General features: G+C 47.5%; 1 protein-coding gene across 8 annotated transcripts in view; it reads left to right on the top strand.

The window, feature by feature from the left end:
* SCN4A (sodium voltage-gated channel alpha subunit 4) overlaps window positions 1-27,943 on the top strand; it is a 148,476-nt gene that overhangs the window by 87,631 nt on the left and 32,902 nt on the right. For all 8 annotated transcript variants that reach the window (XR_003092638.1, XM_006017885.2, XM_025196910.1 and 5 more), the window contains one exon: window positions 2,135-2,560. Coding sequence is in view for 7 of the 8 variants with exons in the window: in XM_006017885.2 (XP_006017947.1) it covers window positions 2,135-2,560 (426 nt within the window). In the remaining variant the exon portion in view is untranslated. The remainder of the gene's footprint in view (window positions 1-2,134; window positions 2,561-27,943) is intronic.

The following is a 27,943-nucleotide window of genomic DNA, read 5'->3' on the forward strand; positions in this document are numbered from 1 at the left end:
CCTGCTGAAAAATCCAGAGCCAACAGCAACAGAAACTATTAGCTGTAATTGGTACTTAACCTAAGTATTAAACTGATGTGATACTGGGGATTTATTTAAAGGTTTTGTTTAAGTCATGTGGCATGAGCCATGTGAAAACAGCAGTGACCTTGAATAGCAGCTAATTCCCTTCTCAAATGTGCTCCTGGCACCAGGAGGCACAAACATCAACAGCTGTGGGGGTTGGACAGAGGGTCAGTTTGTCACGGCAAATGCATTCCACAGTACTGCGGGTGAGTGTTCAGCACCAAAAACCGTGTCCTGCACCCATAGAATCTGGCCCTGGTGAGGCTGGGGCACCGACTGGTGAAGGATCAGAGTCAATAGACTCTGCACCATGCCTGAGATCATGGGAATTCCATTCTAGCAACTTGCTTACATAATGTATGTTAGACTTACGCTTGCTAGCCCCATGTTATTCCTGATGTCACAGAAGGAATTTGGGGTTCCAATCTGTGGTCCAGGGAGCTGCTGGTTGGAGGAAAACCTGGCAGTTGCGTGTATTGTGGTCCCTAGAGATTTCTCCAGGTGGTAGTCCCTTCACTGGAAAGAAGAGGGAGGGAGGGATTCTAAAGACAAGTAAAATCACAGGGAGTTGAGGGTGATATGATTTATTGGACCCTGCCTTAAGCAGCAGTCAAATTAATTTTCAGATGCCTTCTAAATATCAGAGGGGCTCAGATAGTGTGTGATGATGGTCAGCCTTACACAACATGACTCTAAAGGTAGGAATGGATGTTGCCTTTTGCCACCTTTGTGCAACCATAAACATTTTTATGGTGGCTCAGGGTGAAAGCAAATAGACATCCATACCCTTTGTTGTAACACAAATTGGTCACAACAAAAGGTACTAATAATTTGTGCCACTTTATTGTATCAGACATCTATTTGTTTTAAAATAGGAGAATGTGGGTAGCCCATAGCTGCCTGCACTCTCCAACTGCCCCTGGTAGACACTCTAGTGGCTTGAGGGGCTTGGTCCTGCATGCCCTCCAAATTCCTGCACAGGATTAGGCCCCTCAAGCCTCAGGAGCACCTGTCCGGCTTCCCCTGCTTTCCATTGTATCTCTGGGGCATGTGTCTGGAAGCAGGGAAAGTTAGAGTTCCCTTCTTCCTGAACCATATGCCCGACAATCTCTGGGGTGCATTTCTGAAAGTGGGGAAAGGCTTTTTCCTCTTCCAAAGACACACCCTGACTTTGCCTGCTTCCATAGACATGCCCCAGAAATTGCTGGGGGCACATCTCTTGAAGCAGGTATCACATTGCCTGTTGTCTTGCCCATTAATCTTGTGGGACAATGGGTGATACGCGCTTCACTCTGAAGCAAATTAGCTGTGCTGGGAAACATCCTGGCACAGCTGATCTACTTCATTTGGCAACATCTATTTCTAGCCAAAAACAAATCCTTCCTCCAGCCCTAAACTGTGAATCTGTAAAATAATTTAGACAGGGATGGCCCTGCAAGGGTTTGGTCTAGATGACCTCTCAGTTCCTTCCATTCTGATGATTCTACGAATTTGGGGCCATTTCTAAATAAGAAGAGAATAAATGGGAGCCACCTCTAGAACTGGAGCTGCTGGTGCCCACCCCCAACAGGATATGGGAAAGAGGGGAACAGGAATGGAGAAGAGAATGAGGCAAATGGTCAGTGTGCCCAAGGGCAGACAGGGGAAAGGAGCACTAAGCTTTGTGAGCCTGCTATGGCAGCCAATCCAGCAATAAGCTTGCTCAAGGGAGCAAAGAGTATAGAAATTAAATGACAATGAAGAACACAAGGATACAATGGAGTTTTACAATGGTTAAGAAGGGACACAGGACTGTATTGCATTGAAAATACTTGCAGATAATATCCAATTCTCTCACCAAGACTGCACCAAGCGGCATTGAGGGCTGTCAGGGTCAAAGAGATGTTCCCTGATTGGGAATGAGAGGTGAAATTGGGTTTGTGCAGCAACCAAGGAGAGGGTAGACACTTCTTAGTCAAAGGGAAGGGAAGTCCATGCTGTAGAAGATATTGTCCTCCCCTTCCCACCCTGAGTTTTAACTGTGCTTCTGTCTGACATTAGAGCTGTTGTTTGCTTTTGTCCCCTCCAGGTCCTGAACCTGTTCTTAGCGTTGCTGCTGAGTTCCTTCAGTGCTGATAGCCTTGCAGCTTCTGATGATGATGGAGAGATGAACAATTTGCAGATTGCTATTGGCAGGATCACCAGGGGGATTGACTTTGTAAAGAAAACTGTCCTAATGCTACTTCACAGGCAGTGGAAGGAGAAGAAAGACCCGGATGAGGAGCAAGAGGAGAGTAAGACAGACAACTATGTCCTAAACCATATGGACTCTGGCCAGGATTCCAAGTCGGATTTTATGGATGGAGTAGCTGGGAAAGAGCATATCTCTGTAGATCATGTGGATCACATGAATTTCATTAATAACCCCAATCTGACTGTCCAAGTGCCAATTGCCTCAGAGGAATCTGACCTCTACGATGAAACAAGCACCCAGTCTGACACAGAAGACACCAAGGTAAGAAACATCTTGGTTTTCAGCAGACAGTTTTGGGGGGATAAGAGGGCTACATTGCACAGTCCTTACTCACTGCAAGTTCCTCATCACTGCAAGAAAGGCCTCGTGTGGCATTTATATTCTATGCCATGAGCTGTTGTCTGGGACTAAGGTGTCTGGCCTGATATGGGTATCGTACACGTTGTGTTTCTCACCTCAAGTGTCAGTGAAATTGCTTTCTCTGTGCTGTAGACAAAGAAACAGCTGCATTGGTCTTGCAAAGTCATTCAGATTTCCCCAGCTTCACATTTCTCTCTCTGCATCTGAGAATTTGGGAGCCAATGGCTGTCATAGGATGCTGAGGGGCAGAGGGAAGGGAATTGGTCTACAGAAGGGCCACTGCCCCATGCTACACCTGCCACAATCTAAGGACCCTGATTTCTGTCTCTCCTGGACTCACATGAACAGAAGGCAGGGGAACATTGGGCCTGGGTGGATTTTTCTGTCTGCACTCATTAGCTAAAAAATGCCTAATCCCCGTTTTGTTGTAGTTACCGCCAATAAAATCACTCAGTGCTTGATGGCAGCTCTGGACTATGCAGAGTTTTTGCTGGTTTAACTACATTGGTATGGCAGCAAGAGAAGGTCCTTTGCTGACAGAGTTAAACCTCCCTGAACAACAACTCTGCTGGCTACGGGACTCATTTGCCTGTAGATGTTGTGCCTATGTGGGACAGTTTTGATGGCAGGGAGGGAGGGGATTTTCTTTCACTTTTCTAATTGACAGCTATCTAGACAAAACTCTGTAGTGGAAAGCTGGCCTGAAATTAAGGCCTTGAAAGATTTGCTGGTATACTTATGTCAGAAAGAGGTAAAATTATTTTTCCCCCCAAACTGTGACCAGCACAGCTATGCTGGAAGAAGCTCTAATGTCCTTCTGTTGGTATAGGTTGCTCCCTTCAGGGAACCGGTTTATGTGAGGCTGGAGAAGAAATCTCCTCCTAGTATAAGTTGCATCTCCATTAGGGTGGGTTGCTCTACCAGAGCTCTACCAGAGCAAATTCATGGGGCAAATCCATGTCAGTTTAGACAAGGCCATGGCCTTAAGCTGTGTCTACAATGAAAAGTTTTGCTGCCTTCACTATGCTGATAGAATTAAAGGAGCAAAATATCTCATTTAAAAAAAATATAGTTACAGTGAAATAATTATGTTTATACTTGTATAACTTACGTTGATTAAGGAACCAGAGTCCAACAATGTAAATAGCTTTATCCAGATATAACATCATTTATACTGGGATTTTTACCAGTACAACTGTTAGAAAAAAAAATCCCTCCTTCTGCCACACCCTGTACCTGAGTGACATGGCCAACTTAGGATTTGAAGTACCAATCAGTAAAATAGGACATTTCTGTTCAAAGGATGTTTTAGGTGCCACTTCTTGTGGTGGCATGGCAAAGCCAGGATACTTTCAGCTGTGCTTGCAGAGGCGGAAATGGATCCAAAGATTTATTGTCTCAGTTGTGTTTAAAATCTAAAAATACTTTCCATCTCTCCCTTGCTTACTTGTTCTTTCAGACGCTGCTAAAAAGCAATTCCTTATTCTTTCATTTGCAGTAGAAAAATGAATTGTGAGTTTCCAGGGATTTGTTATGTACATTTCAGCTATGATACTGCATTATCAACTGCATGATATTGCGTTATCTATTGCATTATTTTGTACAGCATGACTTATGAGAAAAGACTGAGGGAACTGGGCTGATTTAGTTTAGAGAAGAGGAGATGGAGAGGGGATTTAATAGCAGTCTTCAGCTACCTGAAGTGTGGTTTCCAAGAGGATGGAGCTAGACTGTTCTCAGTGGTGGCAGATGACAGAACAAGGAACAATGGTCTCGAGTTGCAGCAAGGGAAATTTAGGTTAGATATTAGGAAAATATTTCTCACTAGATGGGCACATCTAGTGAAACATTGGAACAAGTTACCCAGAGCGGTGGTGCAATCTCCATCTTTGTAAGTTTTTAAGACCAAAAGATTTTGCTGGGATGATCTATTTGGGGATGGTCCTGCTCTGAGTAGGGGGTTGGACTAGATGACCACCTGAGGTTCCTTCCAACCCTAATTTTCTATGCTTCTCCCAGATGTGTGCAGTAGAGAGACTAACAATAAAACTGCACAGGATTGTCTGTTCCCTTTTGGACTTGGTACTTGTACCAAACCTGCAGCCTTGCACATCTGCAGAAAACAGTTGAAGACATGCACAGGTTGTTGGGTAGAAGGAAAGAGCACCTTAATATGCAGTTTTGGGTAGGTGGCCACATTTGATTGTTCTTTCTTCTGTGTGTACAACCGGGTGAAAAAAGCATTGTCCCTTAGAAACAATTCCCCCCATATCAGGTGAAAAGAATCCCAATAGATAAGAGCCGCCTAGGGCAGGGGTGCTCATCCTCCAGGTCATAAGCCAGATCTGGCCTGCAACACTGTGGTGCCTGATCCCAGTGCACAGGACCAAGTGGGTATAGCGCTGGGCCTGCAGGGTCCAATCCTTGCACACACAGCAGGGAGGGAACAGTACCATGTCCCAACTCCACATCTTGCCCTCTGAGAGTCCCTGCACCACATTTCTAGCCTGTGGTGCCAAAAGGTTGAGCACCACTGGGCTATGGTGTTGTCTTCTTTAGGAGTCACATTATCTATAAATCCCCTGCTTCTCTGCTCCCACCCTCATAACTCCACTTTCTCTATCGACAAACACAAAGATGCATTTAGACAAGCGTGATGTGGTCCCCTGCCACGAAGTAAGTCAGAGAATTCTCTGTTCCTTTTACCCACCTGCCAGCCAACAGGGAGGTCTCATGCTGCCCAGTATAACACTACTTTATCTGGTCTCTCTCCAGGCATCCTGTAGGTCTGGGATTACCCAGAAAAGTAGTATTTCAGTACACCTGTGTTTAATAAAAATAGCCTGCTCTTCAGACACCTTGAGCATACATCACCTACAGCTGGTGCTCCTCCTATGAAAATCTGGCTACTTACTAGGCACTTAACTTTAAACAACAGGATCCAAGCTTCTGCCCTTTTTCATTTTTTTTTAAGCCAGATGTTATTAGTAAGAGTAAATTTGCTTTTCTCTCTCCAAAACTTTCCCTACTGGGGCACTCTTTTTCTATAGCTTAGAACTTTTTCGTGGCTGAAATTTTCCGGACAATGTGTACAGGAGACCGAATTATTTTGGAAAGCTCCAGCAAAAAAGAGTTGGGTGTTTAACAGAATGAGGGACAAATGCATTGCTGGAATAAGGGGAGAGCTTTGTGTTTAAAAGGGTGTCAGATTGTCATTAATGTTAGCAGATACTAGTGGTTGCTTGCAGTGTTTGGTGCTGGGGTTCCAGTTTGATTGATTATAAATGACATGGAGGAAGGTGGTGCCAGTAGAGTAGTGAGACTTGCTGATGGCACTAAAATTGGATCTACTTGTTAATACTTTAGAAAGGGTCATCTAGAGAAAGGTGTCCATTCCACTGGGGAGGGAACTTAACACGAGAGCAAACAAAGCAATGCATTTTGGATCTACTCATGAAGTGCCTGACATCAGCATTGCTGGATAAGCCCTAGAAGGTCCTGAGAGCTCATGGGACAGAGGGAATCATGTTAACAGCAGTAACGCTATGTCAGAGATGCATGCAACAAAGAAATCCAGTAAGATTTAAGTCTGCAAGTCTAATAAACGAGATAAGGGGAAACTCTACTAATATCGGACAAGGTCATGATGAGGACCTGTAAAAATGTACCAAGTCTGGGCCACCATCTCTCAGTAGGAACAAGAGCAACTAGAATGATCAGTGATGTGGACGGGATTGTTTATATCAAAGGGGTGAGAAGTTTATATGTATACTAGACAATTGCCCGTCAAGAATGACAGGGGAGCAGGTGAGGACAGAGGCCTGCATCCCTCCCCCTGCCACCTCAGTCCAGGGCCAGAGCCGGAGACATTCCCCCTTTCTCCCCCTTTCTTTGAGCGGTAACCCTCCTTCCCCTGTTCCCCGCCACCTCCCCTCCCTGCCAGCTGTTGTTGCAGGGGAGGGCACTGGCCCTTGGCTCCAAGGAGCAGACCCGAGGGGGCTGGCCTCACCCCCCCACCCACTCCATCACCTCCCTTATGGCGGTGCAGTCCCCGTCGCTCCCCTCTGCCTCCAAGGAGGCTGCTAAGACAGCCAGTCAGAGCACAAATAAACCATTATGGACAGACAGACAGACTTAGGCTTTTATAATGTTAGAACATGATCTGGAGAGATGGAAACTTCTTAAGAGTGGAATAATGCCATTAGAACAAACTACAGCAGAATGTCAGGGGGCTCCTGAGATCTGATCTGCAGCCCCAAGGAAGCTCAGAGGTACTCCTGGGCACATTTTAAAAATCTCAATTAAACATGGTGTAGTGAGTTGTTTCCCTGCCCCCAATAAGGTAAAAAGCCTTTGAGATTCTGTGCTATCCAGTCTTACCCAAGGGGCCCTGGCAGAACCCACACTCAAAAGAAAAAGACAGTTCCTTAGGCTCCAGTGAATATTTATCCATAATGTGAAGTCACAGGACACCGGTTGTACGTGCTTCCCCTACACATTCCTGTTCAGTACCGCAGGTGAGGTAAGACCATCCCCCCACACCCATCCTAGCTTGGTCCCTGCCAGCAGTTCCCTCGCACTCCTTGATTCTGCAGTGACTGCATGCAGGTACATATACACTGAGGCCCATATTTATCTCTGATTTAGCTAGTGGGGTATGGTCCCACAGCCAGGGCAGTTACCCCCAGGAACCCTGAAGGTGTTCACTGCCTAATTCAGTTGGGTGGCATTGCTGAAATTGCCTCCACACTCCACACTGTGGAACTGCCCTGGAGCTTTGTTTGATGGGAGCTGGCGGGGAGCCCCAGAGGCAAGGAGCAAGTAGAAGACTGATCATGGGGGGGTCTGATCTGCTCATCTTCCATGAAGGGGCTCCTACAGACATGCAGCGAGGCTGCTCCAACATGCTGTAAATCCAGCATGTCAGAGCAGACCCAATTAATTGAGTCTGCTGGAACGCGGAAATGAATGTGCTCCAGCAGCCTTCCACATCACATGTATCAGCATCCCCACACCGAAAGATGGTGATGGTGAACTAAAGTTTGTTTAAAGAGCATTAGTTCAAAGTGCCCTGCCACCATTTTTTAGCGTGGGCACACTGATATACGTGACGCTGAGGTGCTTTTAATTAGCACAACTCACTAATTAAAGTGCTTCCCCCCGCCTCCCGGAGCACATATATGAACGCCCAAGAAGATCACTGACCCCAGAGGAAGATAACAGACCTTCCAGCACTGTTTGGGAATAGTTCCCGAGCTAGCATCAGTTAGGCCATAATTTTAAATTTCCTTTTCATACCCATGACATTAATGTGCCTAAGCCAGCAGTGCAAATGCTTCCATTTTGGCAAATGCCTGTGGTAAAACTGAGGCTCATGAGCAGCTCCTTGGGTTGTTGAACAATGAGGTCTGCATGGTGATTAACTATTGGAAAGACTCATTTGTGTGTGAAAAAAAACCCGCTTCCCCTCTGACTCCCAGCACAAAGTACCATTTGCTTCTCTGCCATTGTTTCTACAACGTGGTTTTTTTTCATCTATTTGGAGGTCCTAGTTGGACCTGTCTTGGAGCATGCTGGTCTGGTGCACAGCTTTATAGGTGTCTGTAACTGAGCTAATAGTAGCCAGTTTCAGAGATACTATTAGAGCTATGAGGAAGAGAAATGTTGTGTTTCACAAAGGGTTATGAATTCTGCCTTCTCTCTGAGTGCCAGTGAAAACCAAATACTCTGAACCTCATAGTTTCTAGGGTCAGAAGGGACCTGAACAGATCATCAAGTCTGACCCCCTGCCCTGGACAGGAATGAGTGCTGGGATTGTAATACCCCAGCCAGATATCTAACCAACCTCTCTGGAAGGAAAATTCTGGTGCATATTCCTTTCAGAATGTTTTGTCTGGAGAGAGGCAAAATGTTTCATTTTGATTTTGAATCTTTCCTTTTTTTTTCTCTTGCCCTAGATTGTGATACATACTCAAATTCCAAATTTAAAAAAACCAACACACTTACATGAAAAAACATTTTAAAATCTGAAACCTGAAAAATCTCCTTCCAGGAACGTCAAAACTGGATTTTTTGCCTTTGGAATTTTTCAACCTGGTTTTCTTCCAACATAAGATGTATGGCATCTCCTCGTGTGTTTAGATTCTGATGCAGCCACCTGTTCCAACAGGACTTGGTTCCCTTGTGGCTTCTCTTGCCAGCTTTAGAGATCAGGCTTCTCCTGTGTCCCCAGTAGCTGCATGCTAAGAATGCCCTGCCAAGGCCTATCACCCCCAGACCCTAGCCATAAGAGTCCATTAGTATCAGATGCTTGTTTCTTGAGGCTAATACTCTGTGTGCCCACCCATTTTATGCAGGTGCAGCTGTGTGATGCTGGTGCTTGATAGATGGGTGTTCAAGTAATGCTTGTAGCATCATAGAGAAGTAGGGCTGGAAAGGACCTCCATAGGTCATCTAGTCCTGCCTCCTGCCTAAGGCAGGATCATCTCTATCCAAACCATCCTACACTTCATGTAGGTACCTCTGGCATTATCAGCTGTGTACTGTAGCTAGCCCCCCATATTTCTGCTATCCTTTCTGCTGGACTTGGGATAGGTTTGAGAGTGATGAAGACTCTGGGTGAAATATTGACTTCATGGAAGGCTAAAGGAGCAGGAGGAGCAGACTTTGCCAAATAACTGGACTCTCTCAAAACTGGCTGGGTGCTGGTGCTTGTTTTCTTGCAGTACCAATATAATGGAACCATGGAGGATGGAACTGAGCTGGGAAGCTAGGAGAGAAGTGCCATATCTGCGATACATACATAATGTAGTCTTATCTATAGGCCAGTTAGTCTTATCTCGATCCTGGACAAGCTGGGAAGCTAGCAGAGAAGTGCCATATCTGTGATACATACATAATGATAGACTAGGGATGGGCCACATGAGCTGTGTAGCTGGAGACACTATTCATTCTGAATGGAGTCCCTTTCTGTGTTAAGCACCAGTTTGCCTTACCACTAGTCCTTCCCTTCTTTTTGTCTACTTTGGATCATCTCTTCCTATCTACTAGAAAAGCTCCTTAGAGGAGCAAGTCTGAGAATATGTTCAATGCTTCCTACTTTTGTTCCTCTTCATTAGGATCTGGATTCAAGGGGTCTGTAATTCTGTTTGTTGTTGCTATCAGACATTTGGTGGTTGAGACAGATTTCTCTGTACCATCATGGGCATTTAAAATGAGAATGCCCCAGGCCCGGTAGAGTATTGCAAAGCAGTATGTCAGTGCACTAACAAGAGACCATGTGAGCCCTCCAGCAACTACAGCTGTTCTTCGCAAGAGGAAGGATTGCATATGGGGCAGAACTGCAAGAGCATGTCTGCATGAATTAAAGGAATCTGTGGCCCAGGGCACATCCCCAGAGGTCCTGGCATATCAATTGCTAGCAGAAGCTGTACCCCAATTAGTCTCAGAATGGACGGATCCTTCTACAGCTTCTAAGAAATTCAAACATTCAGTGGAAATTGTTATTACTTTGACTGTGCGTGCCAGGGTAACATTTGTCCCTGGGCATGGGGTTATGTTAGCCGGCTTTGTTTGTTCCCTCAGAATCGTTGCAGCTATTATTTAAGTAACTTGGCTATTGGGTTGAAGGAGGTAGTACAGCATTGTGTTCAGCATGCTCATTTCTCTCCCTTTATGCTCCTTGCTCCATCCTGATTTTGATGGAAGGAAGAACAACAAACCAAGGCAGTGTCTACACTCTTACTCCCATTAGGATCATAGGATGAAAAGACTTAGCCCTGTACTAGTGCACATGGGTACTAATATAAGTGCAGTGGTATTGGTGTCTGCTGCAAGGTATACAAGCTCCTCTGGGGGCCCGCTTAGGTAGCCAGCCAGTGCTGAAGCCTGGGTTGCTCTGTTTTCCCTGCATTGCTACCCTTGCTAGCCAGATTAGGGCATGCTGACAGGAGTTGTAATCTCACCTCTTGAGTATAATGTCAAAATAGCCTGAAGGATCCAACCTTCAGAGGGGCATCCAGCTGTGTTAGGGGGACATCTAGTGGCCCTTGTCTAGCTACACCTATTTTACATTGTACAGCAGAGTCAGACTAACTAGTACAACAACCTGTCTCTCAAATCAGATTGTTTGGTTCATGAAGTTTATACTGGTATTACATTAACAGTTGTATACATCATGAATAAGCAGCATTTTTTCAGTGTGTTAAGAATGTCAGGGTTTATTTCTCAATCATTGACAGTTCTCTTTCTCTCAGTTGCCATTGCTTTCTGACTGGTACCACACAAATTGGTAGCATATCCTTCATTTGGATAGTGGAACAGCCCAGATAATTGGTGTTCAAATCAGTAGCTACCTACTATATCTATATCAAGCCAGAGACCTCCCTTTAAACGTCAGTCATTCAGTCATAGAATTGAGAGAGATCAAAGCACACTGGGGTAACAAGCTCTTATACGAAGTATTTCATGTATGCTTCCAGTCAAAGAACCCTGGCATTTGGGGACAGGCTGAGCCATCTTTTTTTTCATTTGTTTGCACTGAATAGCACCTTGGTCTGTTTGTGACCCACTGATTCCAATGCCCTGACTCACAGGAGAAGGTATGAGCCAGAGGAATGCCAGTACCACAAGCTGACTCTTGAACTGTAAATACTAAACTCTCAGAGCAAAGCCAGCAGGACACCTCATTAGCAATCCACAGGCTGATGTATAAACACATGAGCAGCTGCCAAGTAATTACAAACCACAAACAAATTTTGTGGGAATCCCAATGAATCTCAGACAATTAGAGATCATTTATGAACAGAAAAGGCGGCTCCTTTTGACAAAAAATATTTTTTTCTCACAGTTAAGAAGTAGAAGGAAAAAGATTTTCAGAGCTTCCTAAGTCTCATTTTCAAAATAGGTTAATAGATTTCATAGACATTAGGGTTGGAAGGGACCTCACGAGATCATCGGGTCCAGCCTCCTGCCCAAGGGGCAGGAAGTCAGCTGGGGTCAGATCACCCCAGCAAGGTAAGTATCCAAGCATTTCTTAAAGGTATCCAAAATAGGTGCTTGCACCACTTCTGGGGGGAGTCTATTCCAGACTCTGGAGACTTGGACAGTAAAGAAGTTTTTCCTTATGTCCAGTCTAAAATAGTCTTCCAGTAGTTTGTGACCACTAGACCTTGTCTTCCCTTGAGGTGCCCTGGTGAACAGGCATTCTCCCAGTTCCTGATACACACCCCTTATATACTTTTAGGCTGTCACCAAGTCACTCTTGAGCCTTCGCTTCTCCAGGGTGAAGAGTCCCGTGTTTCTCAGCCTCTCCTCATAAGGCCTGTTCTCTTGACCTCTAATCAGGCATGTGGCTCCCCTCTGGACTTTCTCAAGCTTCTTCACATCTTTTCTAAAGTGTGGAGCCCAGAATTGGATGCAGTACTCCAGCTGTGGCCTCACCAAGGCTGAGTACAGTGGGAGGATTTCTTCTTGGGTCTTGCTTGAGATGCATTGATAGATGCAAGCCAGAGTTTTATTTGCTTTTCCGGCTGCAGCATCACATTGGTGGCTCGTGTTCATCTTGTGGTCAATCATGGCTTTTTGGTCGTGGTGCTAGTGAGTGAAGCACTGCTGAGCCTGTAAGTATGATGTGGGATTTTTCTCCCAAGGTGGAGCACCTTGCATTTCTCCTTGCTGAATGTCATCAGATTTTGATCCACCCACCTTGCAAGCCTATCCAGGTCAGCCTGAATTGCCAGCCTATCCTCTAGAGTGACTGCATTTCCCCATAATTTGGTGTTGTCCACGAACTTAGCCAGCCCACTTCTGACACCTGAATCCAGATCATTTATGGATATATTAAAGAGTACTGGTCCAAGTACTGAGCCCCAGAGAACACCACTGGTCACCATGCGCCATGTTGGCTCAGTTCTATTGACTATCACTCTCTGGGTCTGACCATGGAGCCAGTTCCCCAGCCATTAGACCGTAAGGTTGTTAAGGCTGCCGTTCCCCAATTTTACCATGAGGGCATCATGAGAGACCAAGTCAAAGGCTTTTTTGAAATCTAAATATGTGACATCAACCTCTTCTCCTCAGTCCAGGTGATGCATTACCTGGTCATAGAAGGAAATGAGGTTGGTCAGGCAAGACCTACCCACAAGAAAGCCATGTTGGCTATCTCTCAGAATGTTGCCTTCTCTTAGCCTATTGTTGATGGTTTCTTTGATGATTTTTTCCAAGATCTTTTCAGGGATTGAGGTCAAGCTGATTCGCCTGTAGTTCCCTGGATCTTCCTTCCTTCCTTTCTTGAAGACAGGCACCATATTGGCCCTCTTCCAAACTTCAGGAACCTCTCCTAAGCACCATGAGTTCTCAAATATTTTTGCCATTGGTTGTACTATGATGTCAGCCAACTTTTTTAGCACTCTTGAGTGCATTCCATCCAGGCCAGCTAACTTGTGGCTGCCCAGCCTCTCAAGCTGTTCCCTCACAAGATCTTCACCAGTTATAGGCATATGATCGCCCTTACCCTGGTAGTCCTTTGTCCCATCAGGCAGTGTAATGCCCTTGGGCTGGTGGAAAACCGACACAAAGTAATCATTGATGAGATTAGTTTTTTCCTGGGTGTCGGTTGTCAACTGTGCCATTTGGTTCAGCAAGGGTCCGATGTTGCCCCTGTTTTTTTCTGACTTCCCACGTATTTGAAGAAAGACTTTTTTATTGTCCTTGATACCCATAGCCATTTTGAGTTCAGTTTCAGCCTCGGCTTTTCTGGTCCACTCCCTACAGGTGAGGGCCACTGCTGCATAATCCTCCTTAGTGGCAGTTCCCGACTTCCATCCATTATAAGCTTCTCTTTTCAGATTCAGGAGTTCCATGAGTTCCCTACTGAGCCAAGAGGGTCTCCCAGCCCTTTTGCTACCTTTCCTATGGGCCAGAATTGACTTCCCTTGTGCTTTTAGGATCACGTCCTTAAGGAGTGACCACTCTTCATGGACTCCTGTCCCTGTCAGATGATGGTCTCTCAGGGCCTCAACAACCAACCTCCTGAGTTTGTAAATATCAGCTTTCCTAAAGTCGAGGATTTGTGCATTTCTGAATGCTTTGCTAGCTTTGCAATGGATAGAGAAATTTATCAACTTATGATCACTGTCACCAAGTACCCTTCGATCCTCAGGTCGCTGACTAGATCATCCCCTTTGGCCAGTACCAGATCCAGCAGCGCCTTACCTCTTGTTGGCCTGTAGACTTCTTGAGTCATATAGAGCTTGTCAATGCAAGTGAGGAAGCTTCACAACTGATCAGATTTGGCTGAATGCTCTTCCCATGAGATGTCAGGGTGGTTGAAGTCGTCCATGACAACCATGCACTGAGAGCGTGCAGCCTCTGCCCATTCTCTAACTTGTGGTCAAGCTCTTCCTCCTGGTTAGGAGGTCTGTAATAGACACCTACAGTTATATCCCCTTCACCACATTCTTCCCATTTTCTAACACAGAGGGTCTCAAGTAGCTTCCTTGGGTGCCAATCTCTGCTTGTAAGGAAGTGTGCTGCTCCTTCACATAGAGCTACATCCCTACCATTCCTTGCAATATGATCTCTCCTGTACAAGGTATAGCCATTAGGGCTGTGCAAGGCTTCGGACAGAGCTTCAGTGTTCAAAGCAGCATGCCTGGGTCGAAGCACTGGCTTTGTTAGACTTTCTGAAGTGGTTCAGAGCTTCCAAAGCACTTCAGAAAAGCTTTGGAGCCCGCTTCAGAGATCCGGCCATAGGATATAATGGGGAAACAATGAAATATTTATAACTTTGTTGGTTTTTGTCCACTTTAGATTAAACTTGCAAGAATGGTAGCCTCTGCTGAGAGCATGAAACATGCCAAGTTTCAATAAGATCAGTGCAAGGGTTTGGGGGCAGCTGCACCTCAAATTCTTGAAAACAAAACTCATGTCATGTCTAGGCGTTACAACATAGGGGGTGAAAACTGCAGGAGTGGTAGCCTATGCTGAGGCCACAAAGCTTGCCAACTTTCAAGAAGATCGGTGCAGGGCTTTGGGGGGAACTGCACTTCAAGCTGTGGACAAGCAAAACACGTGCCATGGGTGACACTGCATGTGTTAAGGCACAGCGGGATGACAGCTGCAGGGATGGTGTCCCCTGCTGTGGCCATGATGCCTGCCAGCTGTCGAGGAGATTGGTGCAGGGGGGTTCTGGAGCCCTGCACCCCTAACTGCTCACAGGCAAAACTCTTGCCATGGGTGCTTGTGGGACTGACTGTCTCTGTCTTGGGACCTGGGAGACACTACTGCAGACCTGGTTGCTAAGCTACTGTGTTACCAGTTACCAATCAATCATGATTCACTCGGGGCCAGCTCAATACAGAGTACCTAGCTAATGTAGCCAGTTAATTGCCATCAATTAGCACCTACAAAAGCAGAGACTAAGGAGAGGAAATAATCAATGCAGACCATCAACTGCCCCAAGACAGACAGTCAGTCCCACAAGCACCCATTTGTCCATCAGCAGCTAGGGGTGCAGGGCCCCAGAACCCCCCTGCACTGATCCCCTTAACAGCTGGCAGGCTTTGTGGCTGCAGCAGGGGCCACCATCCCTGAAGCTTTCAACCTGCTGGGCCTTAATACACACAGTGTTGCCCATGGCACGACTTTTGCTTGTCTACAGCTTGAGGTGCAGTTCCCCCCAAACCACTGCACCAATCTTCTTGAAACTTGGCAGGCTTTCTGTCCTCACCAGGAGCTACCATCCTGCAGTTTTGACCCCCCTGTGTTGTATCACATACACGTGACATTAGTTTTGCTTTCAAGAATTTGGGGTACAGTTCCCCCAAAACCCCTCCACTGATCTTCTTGAACCTTGTCAGACTTCATGCTCTCAGCAAGGGCTATCACCCCTGCAAGTTTCATCCAAGTCAGACAAAAAACAACAAAGTTATAGATATTTCATTGATTTCCCATTATACCCTACGGCTGGATCTCCAAGGTGGCTCTGAAGCTTCGGAGCCACTTCAGCCAGATCGAAGCAGAAACCCAGTCCTGAGCTCTGGATCAGATCGCACACACCTAATAGCCATCAATACCTATGGTTCAGTCATAGGTGGAGTTCCACCAGGTCTCCATTTATCCCTATGAGATTGTATTCATTTTTGTTTAGCAGGAGGGCCAGTTCCTCCTGTTTGTTCCCCATGCTCCTGGCATTTGTGTACAGGCAGCTAAGCCTGCTATCGGAAGCCCTGAGCTTTCCTGTCCTCTTAGAAGAGTCCCATCCTTGGGCTGAGGTAAGAGTGAGTTCCCTTGTGTTACCTAACCTGCTGATTCTGTGGTTGTCACTTCCAGGGCTTGCACTAGTGATTGTCCACCTGTTCCCTGGTGATCTTAGTTTAAAGCCCTGTCAAGCAGGTCAGCCATTTGGGCTGAGAAGAGCTTCTTTCCCATTGGAGTGAGCTGGATGCCATCCCTTTCCAATAGACCACTGCCTCTCTCTCTGAAGTGTGGACTGTGATCGAAGAAGCCAGAGCCTTCACGATAGCATCAGTGCCGCAGTCTTCTGTTGACTTCTTCAATATGTCTCTCCCTCCTGTGCCCATACCCTGTAACTGGAAAGATCAAGGAGAAAACTACCTGTGCCACCGACCCTCTGAGCCCAGCCCCCAGAGCCCTGTAGTCACTTGTTGAGCACAGCTCTGGAGCGAGACGCATGGGTAACAGCCTGTTGTGCCCCTGTGAGCCAGAGACCCCAGCAGGGACCTCGACAGACCCTGGCAGGGACTCCAACATGACCCCCCAGTGCGGAGCCGGGAGGCAAGTGGGGTCCGTGGTGTTTGGGCACTAGCTAGATACAGGAGGCAACTGAGTGGAGCTGAGGAGGGTCATACCCTCTGTCCCCCTCCGGCTCCCAGTTAGCCTTTCCCCCTAGGGTGCTGTGCAACCAGAACCACACAAACAGGTGTGCTCTGGGACCCAGTGCATGAGTTAGTGCGGGAGTTCACACAGGAGGGAGAGCAGGAGGGGCACGAGGCTCTAGGCGGCGAGCCTAAGGAGAAGGATTGGCACAGCAATAGCCTGGACTACTACCTGTATGATGGTGGTGACACACTGCACCCTGAAGATCCCCCTCACCCGCAGCTGGAGCCCCCACCTCTGATATCACTGAGGCCTCCACCCAGATGGAGCCCCTGGCTCTTGGATGCAGGGGCTGCCTGGCATGAATGCAGGCACCTGGGTTCAGGAGCAAAGACACCTCCCCTTGTGGAATGTGCTTCACATTAGAGTCTCTAGAGTACCAGATAGGGGAGCTCCAGGCTGCAGTGCAGAGGCTGCATGCCACCAGGGATGGTGAAGAGGAGATTGATGCCTAGTGCCAGGCTCTTCATCTGAAGAATGAGGATGGAAGAGCAAGGAAGGGTTAGCAGGATGATGACAGACAAGAGGACCCCCCGTGAAGTCCAACTTGCTTGGACAAACTTGTCCCCAGCCCCAAGGCACCCTGCGCCATGGTCACCGCCCCTCTAAAACTCCACAACAAATATGAACCCCTTCCAGCAACATCAGAGCCAGCAGAGTTGCTGACTCCAGCACTTGAGGAAGGAAGGCAACCAGCAACCACAACTAAGAAGAGATGCAGAGTGGTTGCTGTGGGAGACTCCCTCTTGAGGGGGACAGAGGGTGTGATGTGCCACCCTGACTCCTTAGCCCATGAGGTCTGCTGCCTCCCAGGGGCCCGTATCCAGAATGTAGCTGAGATAATCACGAAACTTATCCAGCCCTCTGACCACTACCCTATGCTCCTCATTGATGTGGGCACAAATGACACGGCTCAGAGCAATCCCGGCCAGGTCATGAGTGACTACAAGGCTCTGAGTGCTGGGCTTAGAGGGTTGGGGGCACAGGTGGTTTTCTCCTCCAACCTTCCAGTTTTGGGTCATGGGCACAGGAGGAATAGCTGTATTGAACAGGTAAACAGAAAACTGCGGTGTTGGTGCCGCTATGAAGGCTCCAGCTTCTTCAATCACAGTCTGCACCTCAGGGAGAGAGGCAGCGGTCTTCTGGAAAGAGATGGCCTCCACCTCACCCCAACGGGAAAGAAGCTTTTTTCGACCAGATTGGCTGACCAGCTCAATAGAGTTTTAAACTAAGATCGCTGGGGGACGGGAGGACAATCATCAGAATAAGCACATAATCAGCAAGTCAGGAAATACAATTGAACTTACTCCTACCCCAGCCCATGGACAGGACTCTCCTAAGCATACAAGGAAGCCTAAGGCTTCCAGTGGAAGGATTAGCTGCCTGTACACTAATGCCAGGAGCATGGAGAACAAACAGGAGGAACTGGCCCTTCTCCTAAGCAGTAACAATTATGATCTCATAGGGATAATGGAGACCTGGTGGGACTCCACCTATGACTGGACCACAGATGTAGATGGCTTTACCTTGTACAGGAGGGATCATGCTGGGAGGAAGGGCAGAGGTGTACCTCTCTACATCAAGGAGAAGTACACTTCCCTACTAGCTGACATTGGCACCCAAGGACAACTTGAAACCCTCTGGGTTAAAATACAGGGAGAATGTGGTGAAGGGAATATTACTGTAGGAATCTATTACAGACCTCCTAACCAGGAGGAAGAGCTTGACCATGAATTCTCTAGGGAACCAACAGAGGCTGCACGCTCTTAGTGCATGGTTGTCATGAGTGATTTCAACCACCCTGACATCTCATGGGAGGAGCATTCACCCAAATCTGATCAGTCGCATAGCTTCCTCACCTGCATTGACAAGCTTTATCAGACTCAAGAAGTCCACGGGCTGGCAAGAGGCAAGGCACTGCTGGATTTGGTTCTGACCAAAGGGGATCTAGTGAGTGACCTGAGGATTGCAGGAAAGCTTGGTGACAGTGGTCATGAGTTGATTACCATCCTTAACCATCACAAAGCTGGCAAATCAGTCAGCAATGCAGAAATCCTTGACTTTAGGAAAGCTGATATTCACAAGCTCAGGAGGTTGGTTGTCAAGGCCCTGAAAGATCATGATCTGACAGAGAAGGGAGTCCAAGATGAGTGGTCTCTTCTTAAGGACACAATCTTAAAAGCACAAGGAAAGTCTGTTCCTGCCCACAGGAAAGGTAGTAAAAGGGCTGGCTAAATAGGGAACTCAGGACCTCCATAATCTTAAAAGAGAAGCCTATATGGGTTGGAAGACAGGAAATACCTCAAAGGAGGATTATGCATCACTGGCCCACGCCTGTAAGGAGAGGACCGGAAAAGCCAAGGCCAAAACCGAGCTCAAGCTGGCTACGGAAATCAAGGACAATAAAAAGTCCTTCAGATACGTAGGAAGTAGAAAAAAAATAACTGCAACATTGGACCACTGCTAAATCAAATGGGGCCGCTGACAACTAACACCCAGGAAAAAGCTAATCTCCTCAATGATTAGTTTGCGCTGTTTTTTTCACCAGCCCAAGGGGATCACCCTGCCTGACAGGACACAGGATTACAAGGATATGGGTGACCATACACCTACATTTGGCGAAGGCCTTGAGGGAACACCTTGAGAGGCTGGACATCCATAAGTCAGCGGGCCCTAATGGAATGCACCATCATAGAGTTGGCTGACATTATTGCTTGACCATTGGTGCAGATATCTGAGAACTCATGGCACTCAGGAGAGGTTCCTAAAGACTGGAAGAGGGCCAATGTGGTGCCTATCTTCAAGAAAGGAAGGAAGGAAGGAAGATCCAGGGAACTACAGATGAATCAGTTGGACCTCATCCCCTGGGAAGATCTTGGAAAAAATTATCAAAGAATCCATGAACAACAGGCTGACAGAAGGTGCCATTCTAAGAGACAGCCAACATGGCTTCATTTTGGGTAGGTTGTGCCTGACCAACCTCATCTCCTTCTATGACCAGGTGACGCATCACCTGGACAGGGGGGAAAGGTTGATGTCATTTACTTGGATTTGAAAAAAGCCTTTGACTTGGTCTCCCATGATGTCCTCATGGCAAAACTGGGGAACTGCAGTCTCAACAACCTTATGGTCTGATGGCTGGGGAGCTGGCTCCATGGTTGGACCCAGCGAGTGATAGTCTATGGAACCAAGTCAGCATGGTGCACGGTGCCCAGTGGTGTCCCTCAGGGTTCAGTACTCGGACAAGTATTCTTTAATATATTCACTAACAACCTGGATTAGGGTGTCAGAAGCGGACTGGCTAAATTTGTGGATGACACTAAACTATGGGGAAGCACAATTACACTGGAGGATAGGCTAGGGATTCAGGCTGACCTGGATAGGCTCGCAAGGTGGGCAGATATAAACCTGATGACCTTCAACATAGAGAAATGCAAGGTGCTCCACCTTGGGAGAAAGAACCCACATCATACCTATAGGCTTGGCAGTGCTTAACTCACTAGCACTATGTCTGAAAGAGACTGGGGGTCATTCATAGATTCATAGATTGTCAGGCTGGAAGGGACCTCAAAAGGTCATTGAGTCCAGCCCCCTGCACCAAGTAGGAAAGCTTACTGGGGGTCAGGTGACCCCAGCAAGGTGACTGTCTTGTCTTCTCTTGAAGATTTCCAGGTTAGGTGATTGCACCACCTCTGGAGGGAGCTATTCCACAGTCCAGACACCCTGACTGTGAAGAAGTTTTTCCTAATGTTGAGCCTTAATTGGTCTTGCAGGAGTTTGTAGCCATTACTCCTGGTTTTCTCCTTGGGTGCCCTAGTAAACAATTGCTCACTGAGCCCTTGATATACTCTCCTAGTGTAGCAGTAAGCTGCTATCAGATCCCCTCTCAGCCTTCTTTACCCCAGGCTGAAGAGTCCCAGATCCCTCAAGCCTTTCCTCATATGGCTTACCTTTTAAGACTTTGATTATACAGGTGTCTCTTCTTTGGACTCTCTGAAGCTTGTCCATGACCTTGTTAAAGCGTGGTGCCTTGAAGTGGATGCAGTAATCCAGTTGCAGTCTCACCAGTGCTGAGTAGAGTGGAAGAATCACCTCCTTGGTTTTGCTGGAGATGCATTGATTGATGCATGCCAGAGTGTTATTTGTCCTGCTGGCTACAGCATTGCACTACCGGCTCATATTCATACTGTGGTCTATTATTACCCCCCCCTTGCAGTCAGGGTGCTCCTCAGTTTGGTCCCCCCAAGCCTGTAGGTGTGTTTGGGGTTGACCACAAGATGAATATGAGCCACCAATGCAACGCTACAGCTGGCAAAGCAAATAAAACCCTGACTTGCACCTACCGATGCATCTCAAACAAGACCCAAGATGTCATTTTCCCATTTTATTTGGCCTTGGTGAGGCTGCAGCTGGAGTACTGCATCCAATTCTGGGCTCCACACTTTAAGAAGGACACGGAGAAGCTCAAGAGAATCCAGAGGAGAGCCACGCACATGATTAGAGGCCAAGAGAGCAGGCTTTATGAGGAGAGGCTGAGAGGCATGGAGAAGCATAGGCCCAGCAGGGATTTGGTGGCAGCCTATTAGTATATAAAGGGTGTTCATCAGGATCTAGGAGAACGTCTGTTCACCAGGGCTCCCCTAGGGAAAAACAATGTCCAATGGTCACAAATTGCTGGAAGACCATTTTAGACTGGACATAAGTAAAATCTTCTTTACTGTCCAAGTCTCCAGAGTCTGGAATAGACTCCCCCCAGAAGTGGTGCAAGCACGCACTCTGGACACGCTCAAGTTGTGTTTGGATGATTATCTTGCTGGGGTCACCTGACCCCAGCTGACTTCCTGTCCTTTGGGCAGCGGGCTGGACCTGATGATCTTGTGAGGTCCCTTCCAGCCCTAATGTCTATGAAATCTATTAAATCTGTGTCCCAGCCAGGTTTGCTCCAAGCTGTGTCATTTGTGCCCACATAGATGAGGAGCATGGGGTAGTGGTCGGAGGGCTGGACAAGTTTAGGAATCCCCTCTGCCACATCCCAAATACGGGCCCCTTGAAGGCAACAGACCTCACAGAGCAGGTGGTCAGGTTGGCAGATTGCTCCCTCTGTCTCTCTCAGGAGGGAGTCAGCCACCATGACCACCTTGTATCTCTTCTTAGGTAGTTTAGTTCCATTGATTTTAAAAAGACATAAATACTTGGTGCCTAAATCACTTCTGGAAATGGGACATAGGCTCCTAAATCAGTAGGGCATGTTTTGAAAATTTGACCTTCTGGGCTGTGCCCAGATGTGCAGGGGTGTGTGCTTGCAGCAGCAAAAATAATAGTGGCACAAATTTGTGCTGCTACTTTTTGCCACAGCACATGCCCCTGCATGTGTGCTTTGTAGAGGGACAAATTGTCCCGCCTTGGGCAAACTGCCTATGCCTGGCCCTTTCCAGCTCCCAGCATGCTGGAAGAGCTGGGGCACAACTGAAAGAGAGGAGATGCTCTGGCCAGCAACCAGAGGATCTGTCAGGAGGACTAAGCCTCTGTGTCTTCAGGCATACGCTCCTGTCTCATGTGCCACACCACATTTTTTCCTGGGGTTTTTTTTTGCTACTGGGATTTCCTGGTAGTAAATTTTGGCCCAACACTGCAAATTTGCAGCACAGGGCATGTTTTAATGTTCCCTGGATGTGGTTTGTGGCACCACAAACCTCATGCCCTTGCTCATCTGGATGTGGCCCTAGTGTTTTCACCTATCTGAGAAGAGCTCTCTTCTGCAGCACAAACTCTGACAGGGCTCCTCTACTTCAAACTATATTATTTTATGCTTAAGCCTCTTTTATTATTATCATGATTGGTACACTATAAAAACTGCAGTCAAGAGTGGGGGTGGAGGGGGAGGGAGAAAAGATAAATGGAAATACAAATAGAAAAAATTTCCAAGAAAAAACTCAGAACCCTAAATGAAAAACACTTTTGCAAGCTCTGGCCTTTCAGATTGCTTCATCTACCACTGATAGAAAAACTCTAGTTAATGTCAGTGGTCAGACCCATTATTCCTGTTGAACTCAACCAGAAGAGGACCGACCTCAAGGAAATCCACAACTCGGATCAATTACAAACTATTGGCTCCAGATGGAGCCAAAGCACAAGAAGCTAGTTGTGAATCAGAGGGCATATTAGCCTAATGATGAGACTCTCAGCCATGGTGCCTTGAAATCCTTTTAGGGGTGTAACAGGGTGCTATGCAATGTCATCATTGTTAGGTGTGCAAACATGATTTGCAAGAGGAGCCCAGAGATTTCAAATTCTACAGAATCAAAAATGAAAAACAAACTCTTGAAATATTTTTCTCAAATTCTGCCGAAACCTTTTTTGCCCCCACCACAACTTCGGTGCTTTTCAAAGCAGAGATATTTTATAAAGCAAAGATATAGTGAGAATTATCTGAAGGAAGCTGGCAGGAGCATTAATTATGGAGTGACTAGGTCTCTTACAATATGCCTTGTATTGCCAACTTTCTTACTGATCTGCTGATATCAAACAGCAAATCAATGATGGGAAGAGTAACTGTGATATATTTATAGTTTTTAGTCAAGTAGTGGATTCTGCAGCTCCTGGAATTGAGAAATCTGTTTGGACAGGTCAGGGTCTTGCATGCTGTAGTTGGCGAGGAGGTCCTAAACAGGCATTCATCCTGGCTGGTGCTGTGTTAAGTTGCAGCAGTTCCCTAGTGGGATCTCGCTTACAGCTTTCACTGGTGATCTGCAAAGGGAAGTAAACACCTCATTAATGAAATATGCAAAATGCTGTAAATTATGAGGGTGCGGCTGTGAATACCAGTAGAAGTAGAGCAAGGAGAGGAATTTGCAAGTCAGGCCTGACCAACCTGATTGCCTTCTATGATACGGTGACTGGCTCTGTGGATGTGGGGCAACTGGTGGATATGGTGTACCTTGATTTTATCAAGGCTGTTGATACAGTCTTCCACAACATTCTCACAGGCAAGCTAAGGAAGTATGGGCTGAATGAGTGGACTGCAAGGTGGATAGAAAACTGGCTGGAGCAATGGGCTCAGAGAGTAGTAATCAATGGCTCGATGTCTGGTTGGCAGCCCATATCAAGTGGAGTCCCCCAGGGATCGGTCCTGGGACCAGTTTTGTTGTCTTCATCAGTGACCTGGAAGATGGCATAGAGTGCACCCTCAGCAAGTTTGTAGATGGCACCAAGATGGGGGGAGTAGTAGATATGCTGGAGGGTAGGGCTGGGATTCAGAGTGACCTAGACACACTGGAGGATTGGGCCAAAAGGAATCTCATGAGGACAAGCACAAGTGCAAAGTCCTGCACTTAGGATGGAACAGTCCTATGTACCAGTAGAGGCTGAGGACTGACTGGCTGGGCAGCAGTTCTGCAGAAAAGGACCTGGGGGCTACAATGGACAATAAACTGAATATAAGTCACCAGTGTGCCCCAGTTGCCAAGAAGGCTAATGGCATACTGGGCTGCATTGGTAGGTGTGATGCCAGTAGGTCAAGGGAAGCATAGGTGACGTGTGCCTCCTGAAGCTGGGCGGGCACGGTGACCACCCGCAGATGGTGATGCAAGTGTCAACGGTGAGGGTGGGCCAAGTGGGGACTGTCTGCAGGCGGCTGCGGTGGTATTAGCAGGTGTTGGGGTCCCCTCTGCAGCCAGACACCAAGCCCGGAAGTGCTGGTGGCACTTCTTGTTGTGGGGGGATGCCAGCGTTCCGCCTGCCCCCCATGCCCATTGCCTAAGCTGAGAGTGCTTACTCTCAGGGGGGGCACCAGTGCTCTCAGGGGGTGTGTTGCCTATGAAGGGAAATAATTATTCCCTTCTATTCAGCACTAGTGACGCCACATCTGGACTACTGTGTTCAATTTTGGGCCCCTACTGAAAGGATGTGGACAAATTGGAGAGAATCCAGTGATGGGTGACAAAAATGGTGAGGGAGCTGGGGCACATGACATATGAGGAAAGACTGGGGAACTCCATCCTTGGGGGTTTTCAAAACCTGGCTAGACAAAGCTTTGGCTGAGATGATCTAGTTTCAAGAAGATCAGTGCAGTTCCCCCCAAACCCCTGCACTGATATTCTTAAAACTTGTCAGACTTCATGCTCTCAGCAGAGGCTACCATCCCTGCAAGTTTCATCCAAATCAGACAGAAAACAACAAAGTTATAGATATTTAATTGAGTCCCCATTATACATGACTGGATCTCCGAGGTGGCTCCGAAACTTTGGAGCCACTTCGGCCGGATCGAGGCAGAAACCCGGTCCGGAGCTCCGAATCAGATCCCTAGCATCTGAAGCGGACAGATCCAAAGCCAGATCGGATCGCTGCTGACTTGCACAGGTCTAATTATTAATGACCTCCAACCCTCCCCACCCAGAAAATGAGGACCATATCAAGGTAGTTATGAGGGACAAACCTGTCTTGGCTTACAGACAGTCCCCAGCTTCAACAGTGTCTCTCTGGCAACAGACTTCCTAACTCCTATTCTTACCAAGGTAAGACCGTGCTCCTGACCCAAATGCTAGCTGTGGCCCTTCATCAATACACACTACATCGTCAGTGGACCAAATAACATGAGTTACAACATCTGAGGTTCATTCACTTGCTCCTCTCTCAATACCATATACGCCGTCACCTACTTACAGTGCCCCTGTACTGTCTGCATTACACAGATGAGGCAATCCATGCATGAAAGAACGAATGAACCCTGAACTGACACTAACTTGAGAAAGACACACAAGCCTGTGGCAGAACACTTATGTCTCCCTGGACATTCCAGTGCTGACCTCAGAGTAGTGATTCTTAGAAACCGACTTGAACAGGAAATTGCAAAACAAGAAATTATCCATAGCCTGGACTGTGTTAAGTATGGTATAAACCAGAGGTTCCCAACCATCGGGCTGCGGCCCAGTACCAGGCTGTGAAGGGTTGATGCCAGGTCGTGGCACAAGCCCGCCTCTTGGACCCCCGTCTGTCCACCCAAGCAAGCGACTTCTGTCACCGGCAGTCACGTGCAGGGCTAAAGCTAGGTGGTGGTGCAGCCCCAGGAGGGAGGCAGCCAGCTCCATGCATCCCATCCCACTTCCGTGCCAGTCCACAGTATAAAAAAGGTTGGGAACCACTGGTCTAAACTAAAACTATATTGTTATCTCATTATCTGGATTAGCTTTTGTAACTCATTGAGGGACATAAGGATTAACTGCTTTGTTTTTCTTTCTCCTACCCATCTTGCGTCTCCAGGAAGTGCTCTTTCCTTTTTCCTCCCCATCCTTACCCTTTGTATTCTAATCACTGCTTTCTATTTAGAAGCTCTGCTTCCTGCAGTCCTTCCATAGAATCTGATGAAATAAGCCACTGCTTACAAAAATTTATGCATCTCTGATTCAGTTAATTTATATAACAATGGTTCTCAATCTTTTTAGATTCAAAGCGCTTCTCAGAAAATGACAGCTCTTCGTTTTCACTAATTCTTTGACTATGGAAACATAATAGAGCAATTTGAGCAATTTTTCTGTTGCAAAGAACTCAACAGGTCAGAATGTTTTTAACACTATGGATTCTTATTTGATATCTCTGGGTTTTTCTTTCCAATCATGTTTGCACACCTAACAGTGCTAACAATGCATGGCATCCCACAGCACCCTTGACAGGATCTCAAGGCATCCTGATTGAGAATCATTGGTCTATAAGGCCATGTCCACACATGCAGGCACATGCACTTGCAGCAGCTCAAACAGCAGTGGCACAAATTTGAGCTAGACATCTGTGCCTCAGCACACGTGCCTGAACATACACTTTGGTGTGGGGCAAATTGTGCCACCTGGGGCGAACTGACCCTGTCCAGCTCCTACCAGATCTGCAGCCAGGGGGAGCTGGAGGCTGGGGCCAGCTCCTGTGCTGGCCCCAGCAGTATAAAGTGCTGCCCCAATGAGCAGCTCAGGGCTACGTGCCCTCAGGAGCTTCTGAGGCCTGGCCAGTTGATATATGGGGATACCAGCTCCCTGTGCCAGCTGGACTGCTGCAGCAGCCCTGACCTAGAGTGGCCCCTGCACCCTCTACCCACTGCAGCAATCTGGCAGCGGGAGCTGCTGCCTGACTGTGACCTGTTGCCACCTGCAACAGCACCCTCTCCCTTGGACCTGCAGCCCTGTGTCTGCATGCCTGACACCCCCCTTTGGTACAAGCACTGCAGCAGCGCCACCTGCACCTTTGGGCCAGCTGCCAATGGGCTGTGGCTACACAGTTGGCTTTCATGCGGCACTGCTGCCATGTGTGCTCCCACCCTGCCATCTGGGCAGCTATTGCTTGGAAGATGTGCTCATTGTGGTGGCCAACTTTGAACTGCTGAAGCTTGTCCTCCTGGCCCCAAATGGCCAGGAGGTCAGCCACCTCATTTGCCCTCCAGCTCGGTCCCTGGTGGCAACCCTGGGCAGGCTCCTCTGCCTAGGTCCCACCATTTGCCTCACTAGCAGGAATCCTTGTGTTCCTTGTTTAAAAATTGCAAATTCTCTGATAAAAAAATCCCAAATTCACTTATTAAAATATCCAAAAATCCATGTTCTTCCACAATAAAAATGAAACGCCTCTCTCTGTCTCTGTCTCTCTCAGAGACAGAGAGAAGTTGGGCAATGTTTTATTGATATTAGGGTTGTCAAACAATTAAAAAATCAGATTGCAAATAGTTGCGCAATTAAAAAAATTAGTCGCAATTAATCATGATTTTAATCACACAGCTAAAAACTCAAAATTCTGCAAAACTTTGTATGGTTGGGGCAATAGGCTACGTGTAGAGGGGGCACGGGAGGTGAAGGGGGGGCACATGCCCCCCTGAGATTGGCCACCACCGCCGCGGGCTTCTTAGGGCAGTTGCCACTCACCACTCGCCCCTCCTCACCACCACTGTCACAGGAATCTGTGGGCAGTCGCCACTCACCACAGCCACTGGCATCTGCGGCCAGTCCTTGCTCACCACTCACCACCCCCCACCCCTTCGCTGCCATCGTCTGTGGGTGGTCCCCACTCACCACTGACACTGCCGCCTACAAATGGTGCCCCCCCAGTCTCAAGATGCACCAGTCATTCATGGTTGCAGGGGGATGTATGTGGGGGCAAATGTGTGAAGTTGTGGGCTGCTATGGGTGTGTACGTGGGGTTTGAAGCCTGGGGAAGGGGGGTCTCTGTATGCCAGGGCAGGATACGGGGTACTGTGGGTCAGGAGTGAGGGTGAGCAGCAGGGCTATGGGGGCTGTGGCTTGGGAGTGAGGGACAGGGCACAGGCATATCACTGCCCTCCACCCACAGTCATATTACCACCCTCCCTCCCCAACAGGAGTCCTCTTTTTTGAAACTGGAAGTATGGTAACCCTA

The sequence above is a fragment of the Alligator sinensis genome, unplaced genomic scaffold, assembly GCF_000455745.1.
Source record: "Alligator sinensis unplaced genomic scaffold, ASM45574v1 scaffold444_1, whole genome shotgun sequence".
NCBI lineage: Eukaryota > Metazoa > Chordata > Crocodylia > Alligatoridae > Alligator > Alligator sinensis.